This window comes from Ascidiella aspersa, chromosome 1 (genome assembly GCF_963924565.1).
Source record: "Ascidiella aspersa chromosome 1, kaAscAspe10.2, whole genome shotgun sequence".
NCBI lineage: Eukaryota > Metazoa > Chordata > Ascidiacea > Phlebobranchia > Ascidiidae > Ascidiella > Ascidiella aspersa.
Genome location: NC_139447.1, coordinates 28,917,532 through 28,932,633, shown reverse-complemented (window position 1 = coordinate 28,932,633; position 15,102 = coordinate 28,917,532). Strand labels below are relative to the sequence as shown.

General features: G+C 35.0%; 1 protein-coding gene across 1 annotated transcript; it reads left to right on the top strand.

Moving 5' to 3' along the window:
- The first annotated feature begins 3,266 nt into the window (after positions 1-3,266).
- Positions 3,267-14,679, top strand: LOC146169307 (eukaryotic translation initiation factor 4 gamma 2-like). The gene is made up of 19 exons (XM_083394927.1): positions 3,267-3,399; positions 3,809-3,919; positions 3,984-4,086; positions 4,161-4,301; positions 4,529-4,688; positions 5,568-5,737; positions 6,052-6,165; positions 6,789-6,984; positions 7,159-7,269; positions 7,773-8,048; positions 8,220-8,306; positions 8,903-9,138; positions 9,545-9,708; positions 9,926-10,058; positions 10,523-10,781; positions 11,634-11,838; positions 12,393-12,607; positions 13,045-13,166; positions 13,580-14,679. Exons 5-19 carry the CDS (start codon positions 4,664-4,666, stop codon positions 13,643-13,645), a joined length of 2,379 nt encoding a protein of 792 aa, XP_083251053.1. The 5' UTR covers positions 3,267-3,399; positions 3,809-3,919; positions 3,984-4,086; positions 4,161-4,301; positions 4,529-4,663; the 3' UTR covers positions 13,646-14,679.
- Positions 14,680-15,102: the final 423 nt, after the last annotated feature.

Sequence of the window (15,102 nt, the reverse complement as noted above, 5' to 3'; positions counted from 1 at the left end):
ACGAAAATCATAATGTTGTAGTAGAACATTAAACCAATTTCGTAAGTAGTGTGGGGGTATGGGTCTGATTACTGAGTCTTCATTTATATAATTGCCAAGATGAATCGACCACACTCCTACAAGATTTGAGATGGCCTGTCTTCGTGAGGCCATTCAGGTCCAATTCTTCCTTTAGTTCAGATACATGAACAGTCAATTTTGCTGTCTTAGTAAAAGCTTTAAAAGCCTCTTCATTTTATATTGATTGAACACGCTATTTATAGACGAGAATCAGTTAAGAAAATTTCTGCGAACAAAGAAAGATTTACGTCATTAATTCTTATAATACTTAACAAAATATCACATGATAACAAGGCGTGGTCTAAACCTTTTTCACACTTATTTCTGACGCGAAACATACAAATTTTACGTCAAAATGCGATTGCGAAACAGCTTCTGACTCCAGTTAAATGTCAACAGTTTGAAAATCGCACGACCGGGGAAACCGACTAATGTTCAGACCGCGGTGTTTTGAAACATATACAAAAAACGGATGTAAATACCTTGACGCATAAAAATTGGTGTCAGCAATTTGAATTTTTGCAATTCGCTGCAAGGATATCGCAAACATTAGCATGTGGTTGCAAGAAATCTACGTAACGGAATTTTACCGAAAACTTTCCGCTTATCGTTTGCACATTGGCTGCAAGGAGTAACGCAAACATTTAAAGGATTGCAAAGAATTTAGGCCATAGATTTTTACTGAAAATTTTCCGTTACGACACATCGATTAAAAACAAAAATTCTCTGTGTAAACACAATATGACGAAGTGGCTACTATAGTAGAAAGAAGCGAAATTATGTGAACTTGTCTGTTCTTACATTCATTCGGTCCTTTATAAAAAAGTTAGGTTACCCTTGGTCTAATTCAACAGAAATTGCATTACAAACTGCACAATATGCTATTTTGGCGAGCAATAAACTGTAATAATATAAATACAGTTCGACTGATATTGTCGTGCGATATGCTTGCAACGCCGATATACCGGCTAGCTAGGCTAGTATTGTAATGTCTGATACTCGGTATTTGATTTCGAAACACGATAATTTAATTGTAAGTAAAAGTAGGCCATCGCGTTCCAATCCGAAACCAAATCACGGCATTATTTTTTTTACCCTTAACCGAACCTGTCAACAAAAGCGGTTGATTCTAGCATGACGTCTTTACACAGTCAACTTACGCCATGTTCCAAATTTTATTAAAAAAATATGAATAATGGTATTGATTAAATAAAACGTGGATTTTTTTTATTTTTCAGATATTTTGAATAATTCGGTTTTTTTTAATATGTCGCGGAACTTAGATTAAATGACTTACAATTCAAAGATTGTTTTCTACATTTATTGACCCACATTTTTAGATTTAACCCAACTCTATTGTATTCAAACCGGAACTTTATGAAATGGTTTTAAAATAACAATATCTTTTAAATTGCTTGAAACCGGAACTGAACCAGAATCCGAAAAAAACATTCAACCCGAACTGAAACTGACCCGGAAAAGTCAATCGGTTCGACTCCCTGGTTTTGATCGTTATATTATAATTCCAAAACATTGTGTACAATAGTCCTATTATGAATATTTTATGACTTGCAACGAATTTTAATGAATGTTGTACCAAAAATAATTATAGAAGTAGTCCAAAAAAAAGAACAAGTATACAGAGACTGTAGCGGATGAGTTTAATCCGCTACAGTGGTCACACCTAGAACCACTGGCTGGCTTAGTGTTAGAACGAAGTTTGGTTTGGCGCTGACGTCACATTTCCACATTACAAGTTTTAAAGAAGTATAGAGCATGTATGAAACAATGGTGAAGGTTTGAATTATAAAAAGTAACGCAAAAACACACAAAATGAAAACGGTTTACAAATTATGATTTCCAAAGTCTCTATAGAAATCTTGACTTTGATGATTTCTATAGACTGCATTTTTTTTACAAGGCGAGTTTAGCATCTAACGTCTAGAAAGACGGTAGCCAAGCCTAATTAGATTTGCAGTTGAACTCTAGTAATATGCAGCACGTCTAATTGTCTCCTTTAAAACCGCTTAAACTAATAAAACGATGTAAAGCAGTAAAACGGTTACCAAAAAAATCAAAAAAATAACTTTTAGGAGAATTTATACCTGTAACATTGTTCGTGTAAACTTGACGTACTATTGGTCAGAATCGACGAAAGTTTTCTTTTGTTCTGTAATTGTTCAACAAACGTTAACCTTGCAGTTCAACTTTTGTTTTTGATTTTGTTGCGAAACTAAATACGCTGAAGTTTTTTTGCGGCCAGAGTGTGAGTATAACCATTAATATTAATTGTCACTTTTAATGTAGCTAACTTTACACTAGGACAATGTCTCCAACCTTTTTAATAAGCAAATCCGATTTTAAATATGTAAAATCTAATTTTATATTGTGACATAGCGACCCCATTTTGTTTTCAGATTAACTAGTTCGAACAAATATGTGTAAATTATACACATTTCCACAGAACTGTGGCTACATATTATTTTGATATATTTGCATCAAAATGATTTTTTTTTGGAAGTTTATATATAAATTTGAATTTAGCACAAGAACGAACACAAATTTTCAATTGTTTTTCAACACTAAATTGCGTTTAGTGTGCTGGTTGTGTCTGCATAGTGTTAGTTTTTCAACCTTGTATCAGCATTTATTCACTTTGCATTATAAGCATAACCCTGATGTTCTACTTTTTAGCATAAGCAATTTACAATGTTTCGTTTTTATTATGCTCATTGCGCTGAATTTCGGTAAACAAAGCCATTTGGTTTAAAACGGATCAAGTGGTTAACAAAATTCGACAGAGTGGTTAAGTTAAGTGCATCGAAGTCCAATATTAAATATTTATTTGCTGAAATCATTGTAACTCAATATTCTTAAGGCTAAAAACACCTATTCTCTGTAGAAGAAATAAAAGCCTATCTTTGCCATGTACATGGTCACATTTATTAGTGTGGCGTTATCGTAAAGAAAACAAAATACAAAAATCGTACTAAAACAGAATAAATATGGCGAGCTTTGGCATCCCCAGAAAAATTTTACAAACCCCACTTTGGGTCATGACCCACAGGTTTTGGAGACCACTGCGCTGGGCACTCTTTGGAATTTTTGTTCTGTTTTATCTTGTACTTTTGCTTCATTTAATTTATAGTCTTCGTTTAGAATCACTGGTTTTGTATATTTATGTGATTTGTTTTATTTAGAATTTTTTTCGTTCACCATTCCGCAACAAAGATTTTCTTCAAAGTGTAAAACAAAAGGAAACAAAGTGGAAGAACAAAACGAGGGTCTGACTCAACGTGAGGGGAGACAAAAAACACAATCGCCTGCTGAAAATTTGAGGTACATTTTTAGTAGATTCTTTCATCGCCCTACCGTACATTTACTTCAAGTTGTCTTATATTCTGATAAACTTTTGTTTAATTTACTGGTATTTGAGTGCTACTCCTTAAACTCTTGAAACTTAACACTAAATTTAAAAGTGGAACACGGAATTACACTAAAACCTGTCTTAAGACGTTAATAAAAATATCAAAGCCCATCCAGAAGTAGGTATCATCTTGAACGTTTCGAATAACTCTATTCATTTTCAACATTAATAAAATGCTTATCTTAACCCAAACTTTTGTGTATTTATTGGGTGACAGCATTGGAGTCCATGCAGTAATTTTTTGCATAACTTGCAATCAATTATATTTCACATAAATATTACGCATTACAAATTGTCATGTATTTTACTACTTGCTTTTAGTCCTTCACTTGGACACCTCTCCCTGAAACAGCAGCGATGGGTTCCCCCAAATTCCCGGCGACATGTCTTGTGCATTGATAGAAACGAAACCATATTCAGAAAAACAAGAAGGTTATTTGCATTTTAAATTTCCAAGTTCTATTTCCAAGTTGTTTAATATATTTATTTTGTTTAGTATTTTAAACAAATTGACCCCAGAAAAATTTGACAAACTTTGCCAAGAAATTTTAAACATCGGAATTGACTCAAAAGTTGTTTTAAAAGGAATTGTAATTTTGGTAAGTTGTGCTTGTTTGTATACAAATCCTGATCAACAAAAATTGTTCAATATAAATTTGTTCCTTCTGCTCAGATTTATGAAAAAGCAATTGATGAGCTGCGATTCAGTTCGCTTTATGCAAATCTCTGTCGCCGTCTGTACCATGAAGCACCAAACTTTGACCTTCAAACAAATGCTTCACAAGGAAGGCCTCCTTCAAATTTAAAACCTAATGTAAATTTACTTTTACATCCACTTATTAATGTTTTTAGGTTGGCTTTATTTAAAAGTAATATGCTTATATATTTTAAATTAACATAGCATGTCGTTAGTAAAGTTCAAGCTCCTGTCAAAGAGTTAATTCTACTGTTTTCTAGGATTTATAGAGTTCAGGAATGTTATTTTTGATAAATGGTATGCTTTAGACTAGAGTGACAATCAGTCTTAATCTTGTGTTGTAGACATTTCGTCGTTTTCTAATTGCCAAGCTTCAAGATGAATTTGAAAATCGAAACAAAAAGCTTGAATCATTTGACTCGAAAGAGGATTTGTTGTCAGCAGAGGAGGAAGACCAAAGAAGCAGAGCCAAACAACATATGCTTGGAAATATTAAATTCATCTGTAAGCAACCTGTTGTGTGCTTAATTTGTAAATTGCCTACATTATTGATGGCAACAGTATTTTTTTTTGAAATACTTCATATTCTGGATTTTCGGTTACAAACCTCTTCTGTTTGTGGCATCCTACATAAAACACAAATAGAATATAGCACCCATTCTGGAAATTTCGCTAATTGGTTTGTTGTAAATTTTCTTAGCTTATTTTTTACTGGAAATGTTCACTTTACAACTCAGTAAATCACAAAACTAAAATGAAGCGTGTTTTTTTGTTTAAATAATTATATCTAAGGCAAAATTGTTTTGACTCTGTAAAAATTTACACATTAAGTCATAATTTTTTAGGTCTAATTCATTTACAAAATGAACATTACAAAAGTAACAAAAAATCTGTAATGGGTTTTTCAAAATTATTATTCAGTTTAAGATTTTACTAAAATTTTGAAAAAACATTTGTTTATTATTGAAAAATTATATTATGTATATTTATGACCCGTTTTTGGACCAATTATTGTCTATTTTACATGCAGTCGCTCTGTAAAAAATTACCAAGTGTATTTGTTAAACTATTTGTTATTGTGTTTTTTTTTAAATTAAATTCAAAAGCATGTCAAAGTGAATTAACAATCGCACCTTTTCAATGAAAATCACACACCTAGGGAACACTTTAACCTAAACTTGTTGTATCTAAAGTGATGCCATTCATATAGAGATCCGAACAACCTACAACAAATATTTTTGCATTGAAGATGGCTGGACCAAGCAGAACTTTTATATACATATATTAATCGCATGTGTCAAAACAAGGCTTTTTCTCTCGGTGGTCAAAGAGGTGGCATATTTTCAGTCCAATTAGTGACCAAACTTGCGTTTTTGCCTTCAGGCGAGCTCTACCGACTCAACCTGCTGCATGAGAGCATTGTACACCAGTGCATCAAACAGCTTATTAATAAGAAAAAGAAAGGGTCGGTGGATGACCTTGCCGAGGACCTTGAATGTCTCTGTCAGATAATGACTACCTGTGGACGGAGGCTTGACCACAGCAAAGCCAAGGTGACTTTATCTTACTCATGCTCATCTTTCTCGGAGTAAAGCTGAAATAACAACACTTAGGCATGAACATTGTGTTCTGAAATACCTTCGTTTTGTTTTGCGTTCTAGAATCTCTAGATTAATGGCTTAAAGTCATTACTTTCCACACAGCTCTTATCCCCTTTTTTCTTGACTTAAAAGGTCGCAAAACATAACATTGTTTTTGTCTTCAGTTAATGCAATAATAGTCCATATAGTAACTTTGAAAGACAAACGATTACTTTTTTCTATTACATAGTGATTTGTAGCCAATCTTTTGTTTCTGCTTTCTCCAGTCTTTAATGGACCAGTATTTTGAGCGAATGGCAAAACTGCAGAAGAGAACTTCAGAGTTGCCTTCCAGGGTTCGATTTATGTTGCAAGACGTCATCGAGTTGAGATCTTCAGAAGTATGTGGTAGCCATATCTATCAACATTGCAATTAAACTATTACATCATTCATGTTTTTTATATTTGATGTGAATAAGGTGCTGATTGCCCATAGTTGGTTTTAATATAAACAAAATGTTCATACAAAGAAAGTACAAGTTAGTTGAAACAAAGGACCAGTATTTTTTATCAACTTTAAAGCATTATGCTCCCGAGCACAATAAGGTTAATAAATTAACAAATATTTACATTAAGATAGGTAGTAGGTGCTACACATCAATAACAAAATTACAAAACTGTTTTGTGTTTATTTGGTAACACCATCCAGTAGTTTAGGTGTCTGTGTTTTAACCAAGTGTCTTAATCAAGGGAATGGTTTACCCCAGGGTGATCAAAATTTTTGCAGGAGTGAACCAACCAAAAGGGGTGAATAAGGGTGAATTGTCAGAAATGGATAGCTTGCGAAACAACCGAAGTCATTTTGTACTGTTATTTATAGATGAGATAGTTTTTACATATCATGACACAAGGATGAATAACATCTGCACATATGCTAGGGGTGAACAAAACTAAAAAGTTTGAGAAGCACTTTTTCAACCTGTAATATAATTGATAAAAGTTTAACATCCGACTTTTTTTGCAGTGGGTCCCACGGAGTGTGCACGTTAGTCAAGGCCCCAAGACTCTGGGCCAGATTCGATCAGAAGTAGGCGAAGAACACCCAAGCTTATTGTTTGACACACAGCCGAGCAGACAAAACCACCAGCCGAGATCCACAAGAGCTCATCAGAATGCTGCAGGCCTAGGATTTTTTCCTATGTCTAAGAAACAGCATTATGGTACGTGATTATTCTCCTCTTTGACTGTTTTAAGGATTTTACAAAGCGTTTTTGGCATGTATAATGTGCAATACCTTAAACACCACGACTCCTGTTTTCATGCAAATATCTGTTGTTAACTTTTGCCGTGATCTGTGTAATCTGTATGATATGTTCCACTGTCCTAATTTTTAGATGGCTTCTCCGGCCCATTGTCACCGCCATTTGCACCCTTGAGCAATGGGGAGCCTGTAAGTCCAGGCCAAGGGTTTGATTTCTTCAGTCCAATACCACCTAAAACCAACGGTATGTTTAATTCTGCAATATTATGAATAGTTAAATTTAAGATTCTCCTATTATGGGCTTACTCTTACTTTTTTAAGAAAAAACATTTAAAATGACGTTCGTATTTAATTACCTTATTCAACTACTAAACATAGGATGAAAATATGGCAAAGTGAAACTATTTTATGAAATTTAACCTTTATTTTAATTTCAAGTTGTTGTTTTTTAGTAGCTGCTGTTCCCTTCACAGTGTCCATATGAGTCTTAACATTTTAATCTGTTATTGTGTATTATTAGGCTATCACCTCACCTTCTACTTTTCAACTTAAACCTAATCTTTGTTAATGTTGATCATTCTTTGCAACAAAATCTTTTACAAATCCATAATGGTATCACTTTACTCTCCCTTGGCACTTTATTCTATTAGATTCATGTATAAATCATGAAGGCCCACTTAAAGGTTTGACATGCAAAATCAATAACTACTGGATCACTATCTCCTAATCATTTTTTTCTTTCTCCAGGAGCTAAACCTGTTCCCAGCACTGTGCCAAACCCAGTCGCTCAGTTTGTACCACCCTACATGAATTATGCCAATGGACAGCAGCATTTGCCCCCTACTGTTCAGTACAACCCTAACTCCAACGGGTTTATGGCTCCCCCTTATTATTCAGTTAGCTACAATCAAAATTTTGCCCAACCTGCTGTCCCTTCTGCCAAGGCCATGCAAATGAACAACTCAGCAAATAGTCAAAATTCTCCTGCAACCCCGCAAAGTGAAGTTAAAGCAGTTAAAACAAGTAAGTTTGGTTTGATTTTACTACAATACTTTTACCTTGTTGATTTTAAAATGTGTTGTTTAATTATGCTGTTTGTGAAATGTGATTATTTGTATTGCCTAAAAATGCATGTAAATGAGGCGATTTAAATTTAAAAACCTTTTTAATTTGAAATAACTTTTCCTATTTTAGAACCCAGCCGGGAACTGCCTCCTCGTTTTCAGAAGCACAAAATGAGCAGAAATGCAGAACAACAGGCACCTCCAAACCCAAATATTGGTAAAATTTATTTTAATTATACAATAAACCGATGTTTCCCTTATTCTCTTCCACCATGACCAGCATACTAAGCATAACTATAACAGTAAATCTTGGTCACGCTATCCAGCCCTATTCACTCAACTTTTCAATATAAGACAGTTAGAATAAATGAATTAGAAATTTATTAATATAAGACATGTTTTTGTATTACTTCCCTAGTTTTCTAATTTTTTTAAGAATTTTTGTTATAAATCTAATCAGGTGAACTGCTATAGTCGGCGTCCTTACAATAATAAGCGACGGCCCAATTTTAGGTCGCGACACATAGCTTGAGAAACACTTCAATTAACCACCGCATATATCTGAATAAAATTAGCAGTTACACAACAAACAGTTAACAACAAATATGTTACATTTCTTTAGTTTACATTTTAAAGTACAACAGTTTTTTCTATTTTTTATCGATTAAATTTTATTGAAATTACAAAAAAATCACCAGTTTATACAAAATGTGAAACGCTATAAAAACACATTAACATTTATTTTTGTTTATTATTAAGAATATGATTCGCATTGGTTGCCAAATATTATGCTTTCTTCTTGATGTTTTGCAGGCCAACCTACAGTGGTTCAAAATCTCACCCTCAAAACAGAAAAGCCTGATCGGCCAGTTTTCAAGCCTCTCTACAGTCCTTCCACTTCAGCTGCTATACAGGACAACAGCCCCAGTCGCTTCTCACCCAAGACAACTTTCCGGGGATCGCCCCCTGCTGTAAAACCAACCCCCATGATTTCAGCGACTGCAGACACATTTCAACCCCCATATCAACATGTTATCGACAAAGCGCAAGTAAGTTATATCCTTAACCTTCTGTGTATTGTCAATGTTGAAATGTTTTCTAAAAGCAAGTAAAAGTACTTTTGAAAACTTAATTGTAACCTGAACTTAAAAAATGTTAAGTAAAAAAAACTTTCATGTGGGCGAAAGATAAACATTTCTTGCTTTTCATAAAATTTTAGTTTTAATAGAGTGTTTTGTCACTGACTCACTGTACCCCCCACAAACAATAATTTTTTTTTCTAAAAGTTATCAAACTTTAAATAAGGTTTTCCTAAAAACAATGATGAAATAATAAAGTGAGAGGTACCCCTCAATGATCTTTATATTTGTTTTAATTTCTGAGTTTTTGATCAAAAAAAAAAGTTAAAACTTTTACATGTACTTTGCAAACAACTTATTTTAAATTGCTATGTAGACTCAACCATTACGCAAATCCAGCTCTAACCCAAATTTTGAAAAGTCAAAAGTGAAAAAAGCCGTCTTGTCAGACAAAGAAGTGCTTGATCTGATCAACCAAACTGTCAAAGAAAATGTTGACAGTTGGGGAATAAAAATAAAAGACGCAAAAATTCCCCCAAGGTAGGTTTTGGCTCAGCAAGTGTCATGAATGCTAAATATTAAGTTTACATGTTTCTCTTGGATATATTGTATGAGACATTTAGCCTGTTTTTGATGAAAACGGTTAAACTCAGTGCTATGTAATGATATATATATATATTCAAATTTAACTCTGATTCACAGTGGAAAATTACATGCTGTTACTAGAGCTTATGTCTAAAATTTTAACTTGTTATAGGCATGGAGGATTGATATGCGCTATGTTTTATGAGCATTCCCTAAATGGATCAGATGCTGACCGTGACAAAGTGTGCAGTGTCGTGCTATACCTAAGTACAGAAAAAATCATTTCCAAAGAACATCGACAAGAGGTTCATTAATTTAAATTGTTTTTCTCACTTTATTTATTTTTTATTTTAGTTTAGTTTTATAAAAGCATAAAGCATAAGTCCCATGTTTTTGGTATTTATTAATGTGCCATTTTTTTCCAATAAAATGTTTGTCTGTTACATTTAAAAAACTTATAAGCCCTTGAAAGAATATATATATATATTAGGTTTAAAGCAAACATAATCAACCACCCCAATATTTGTGTTATACATTTCATATTTTCATTACAAAATATATCTGTTTACTAAAAGTCAAAGTCAGAGTCGTTTATGTTTTATCAGGCCACTTGTGCTCTAGTTTTTCAATGATTGTATCAAATATTTCAATATTTGTGTTATGTAGTTAATATTTTCATTGAAAAAAAGTACCATATTGCTAAAAGAGTCATTAATGTTTTATCAGGTTGCTTTTATTCAAATTATTTGATGATTTTATTATACATCAGGCACTCTCCACCGTTTTTGAAAAGCTTTCGTTCATGGAAGAAGAAACGCCCAGGATCAAGTCGCTGATGGCTTCTATGCTTGGAAGGATAGTTGTCGCTGATCTGGTCAGTCTGTCCGACGTGGCTTCAAGGCTTCGTGGAGGATATCACTTTCCATTGTTTTTGCTTACATTGCAACAAATCGCCAAGATTCGAGATCGGGAGTTTCTGGCCAAGATTGTTAAGGAAAGCAAGTTGGAAATGATCGAGATGATGCCAGGTATGGTAATTTTGTTTCTGGGTCTGCATAACATTTCAGTGATTGGTAGATTGTTTTGTCATTTTTTCTGTTTTGCAACACTGTGTAACAGCTCTAATTTGTATCAACACAACTAGTAAAACAGTATAGACTTTCTTGTCTCAGTCAAAATCAGTCACTATAGGTTCTAGTTTATAAAAGAGAAATATATTTCGCCAATCACGGCATCATCAGTCTCTAAAAAACGAATACAAAATAACCCACCTATAGTGACTGTTTTTGACTGAGACAAGAAAGTCTATACTGTTTTGCTACCATTCGAAGTCATTGTCGTCACTAATGTGCATTAGGGCGAGGAGATATCTTCTTTTTCAAATATTCGGTTTGCACAACTAGTAAAAGTCGTTTTTAAGTATGAATGACAGGTTATGTGGTGGCCCAAATACAAATATTCAGCTGTCTTATATATCCTGTAGAAATACTGCTCTTTAAAACACTTCTTCCTAAGAAAAGCATCAAAAACAGTCAATGCGATTGTTATAAAATGCACCAAGTCTACACAGTAAAAATTTAACGGCCAGCAAAGACCTTCCAAAGTTTGTTTTGGCCCACGACTTGAAAAATGTTGCCCATCCCTGCCCTAAATGCTATTTGAGCATGGAAAACTACATGTGACCTGGCATAGCTTATTCAGTGGGCGGGCAGTTCTTTTATCATATTGGATTTAGTATGAATCGCAGAGTATATCTTTTTAAATTCCAAACACATTCTTAACATTTTATATTTATGTGAAATTCTCTGTATTGTTGCTTTATGTTAAATAAACCACAGTTCACCATATTTTTTTAAACTTGTTCCGTCCCCATTTTTCAGAGGTGTCTCAAAACAAAGCTAGCATGCTGGAGATCCTGGAAACGAAGAACCTTTCCTTTCTCTTCCCACTGCTCAACATGGAGGCAAAACTCGGGGTGCAACTTGATAAAGACCCGACACCGCAAGTGGTCTATCGCTGGATCAAGGACAATGTGACGCTTGAGATGTACACCGACCCAGACTTCATCGGTGTTCTTGTCACCAGGTAGATCTTTTGGTTTCTGAACACACATTTTTAGGTGTCTTGTTTGTTGATTTTTAGAATTTTTAGAATCGGTGAGTATTGTTGCAAGATTTATAAAATGATAAAAATATTTTTTTACTATTAAAAGCCTAATATAATATGTGTATTCATGTGAGTTGGCCAAATGTATTGTTTTCTATTTGTCACTCTAGCTAAAATGGATGCTTACAGAAATATTAAAGTTACTATTATATGTGAATTATGTCTTAATCAAGCCGTGTTATATTTGTCAGAGTTAGCAACATGTTATGGGTGACACGTAACATTTTTTACCATATGTCACTCAAAAAAATTAAGGGACTGTCAAAACTTTGAGCTCTTAACTATCAATAACATGTTAAACACTTTGTAATAAATGAACCTTAATTTTAATTTGAAAACAAACGTTTATAGTGATTTGATTTTATGTAAATGCGCAGTGAAGACAAACTACACGATTATCGTGCTGCCAAATCGTTAAAGCTTTTCTTTACGTCATAAAACAAGCCGTGACTTGGTTATTTCCTGCCGTTCAGCTGTCTCCAGCACGTCACCAAGAACAGCACCCTGGCGCCTACGGCGGCCGACGACGCTCAGACTACAGGCCCCGGGGTGGCGCAAGAGCGTGAGAAGCAGCTGCTGCAAGGAATCAAGCTCGTGCTGCAGAAGTTCGTTCACGACAAGCCGGACCTGCAGCTGCGCGCGCTCTACGCAGTCCAGGTCTTTTGCCACGGCGTTAAGTTCCCCAAGGGTAAGACAATTGGTTGATTTTTCGATGTTGGTGATTATTATTACATTTGTGCAAATTTACTAAAAGGCAAGTTAAACAATATTTTTCTATTAATGAAAGGAAACAAAGGTATTAATAAAAGCTATAAATCGAAACCCAGGGTATAAAGTTAACATAATTCTTTCTGGGCGTTTTTCGCGAATTATTATCAAAATTGGATAGGATAACATTGTCCTTGATTATCTGTTCACCCTTTCATTTACTGATTATGCTAAAAACAATCGTCTACTTCTGGAATCCCAACTCCAAAAATATTAACCTGCCATTGTTCTGTGCATGATTTCCGGTTTAGGATAACCCTGTGTTGAAACGGTCAACTTAAAAAAACGAAAAATGGCACCTTCAGCTTTAACCTTAAATATCAATGTTTAGTAAAGTAACGGGGCGTCTAACTTCAGGTCTGATGCTTCGCATGTTCGATCTGTTGTACCACGAGGACGTGATTGACGAGGAGGTGTTCCTCCGTTGGAAGGAAGACGTCAACGACGACTTTCCGGGCAAGGGAAAGTCCCTCTTTCAGGTACGCAGCGTTCTTTCATTTAGTTTCTCGGGGCTGTTATAGAATCCTACCAGATTTTTAGCCTGGGAGGGGGGTTATTTGCTAACATTGTTTGGGTCAGGGTGCGATTTGGCGTTTGGGTTCGGGTGTGTTGAGTATTATTATTATATTTATTCTCCCACATTTATTTCTTTCTTGCAATTTCAATTTTGACAACTCGTTTCGTTACTGTAAAAACTTAGTTCTAGGATTCTATCCCAGAGCCAATTTCTCCACTTGCGCTTTTTTAACAAATATGTGTTCTGTTGCCTGCTCTTTTTATTTTTGTCTTTAAAATATTCAAAAAATTGTTTGTAATGTGACTCCCACAATTTCCACTGGTTAGGCACTTTATTACACTTTACCATGACCACACCACACCCTTCGTGTCACAGGTAAACGCTTGGCTGACCTGGCTGGAGGAGGCAGATACAGAAGACGAAGACGAGGAAGAAGGGTAGCAAGTCGCTGTGTTGTACATAACTGAACGGGAGTCGTCTTTTCCTGGACGCCTCGTTTCAATACCCCCGTTTACGCCCGTAACCTGAAGGGGTCAGCTCATTCAGCGGGCGCTTGTAAATAAACAGGATACTTTTTTTGTGCAGAAGCCTGTCGCTGTTTGTTTGTTTGTTTGTTTGTATGTATTTATGTCGTGTTGTGTGGTACCAGCCGGCGGTCAGTCATCGGCCGTTCGTTCTACAATCGTGTTTTTGTGATCTGCGCGTCTTACGTAGCTTACGTCGTCGCATAATCCCCTGTATTATACCAGTTGCTGTGCGTAACGTGTTTTATCTACGCTGTTGCTGTTCGCGGACTCGCTGGACAGGTTTTTCGCCTCCCATTTTTGTGTCTGTAAAAGTCACTGCTTTGCTTGCATGTGTGTGTAAAAAAACTCGCGTTTTTACGAATCCCTTTGGCAGCTTTCGCCTAGCTTTGTTGCAATGAATTATTTAAAAAAGTAAAACAAATCGATAATTTCTGGAATCTAGTTGCGAGAAGGCGCGTATAGTAGTACTCTTGGCTGCAGGTAAAAACGAACAAACTATCTTTTCTCCCTTATTTGATGACCCTTTTGTACGATGCCAAAATTTTCCTATTCTATTTGTTCGACATGAATTCTTCGCTATTGAGATTAAAACACAGGTCTGTTTCGCCTTGCCGCCAAAGCCCTCTTTTTGGGGGCAAATGAAATGCCTTCTTCCCTCGTCCAGTGTTACGTCACTTTGCGTATATTGTTGTACCCGTAGTGTCGCCATAATCATATTTGTTTTGTACCGGGGTTTGTAACGAAAACAAATAATATCCCTTTCGATCAAACCAGCTGCGAATTGCGATTTAAATTAGTTCAGCGCCTGTTTTAGCAGTAATCGACTCTCGCAATTTACGGATCTCCATTACTATTTTGTGTTTTGTGTGACGTCACAGCGGCTTTTAGCGGATACTTCAAATGAACTTGTTTAATCTCTATGTTCAATAAATTCGGAATAAAACAGCAGAATTAATTGTGTGCAAGCCTATCAGTGTCTTAGATGGTCTGATTTATCGTAATATGTGATACAATCCTGAACAAGCCAGCAATCCTTTTTCATTTTAGTCGTATTCGTGTAAAAGTACATTGGTTTTGTCGACGGTTCTCGAATAGTAAAAGGAAGATTCTTGATATAACCGGCGTGCAAAATAAATCTAATTCGCGAAGCATGGAGTTTAGGTTTACATAACATCATGTTTCTTATATGAATTTTACAGTAGCCGTAAATCTATTCAACTAATAATTCAAATAATTTTAATGCCTGATTTTGTTTTTTTTTGCTTATAAAAAATTTCAGCCTTGTTATATCGTGCTTTATTAGCCATAATAAAGCATCATTTTCCGTAATAATGGCCCTACCTTATAAAAATGTATTTTACAAAAGTTTAC

Excerpts from the sequence above, each read along its gene's own strand:
- LOC146169307 (XM_083394927.1), top strand. The coding sequence starts at position 4,664 with ATGCTTGGAAATATTAAATTCATCT. Across the intron at positions 9,709-9,925 it reads GACGCAAAAATTCCCCCAAG|GCATGGAGGATTGATATGCG; the intron begins GTAGGTTTTGGC and ends AACTTGTTATAG. Across the intron at positions 12,608-13,044 it reads CGGCGTTAAGTTCCCCAAGG|GTCTGATGCTTCGCATGTTC; the intron begins GTAAGACAATTG and ends GTCTAACTTCAG.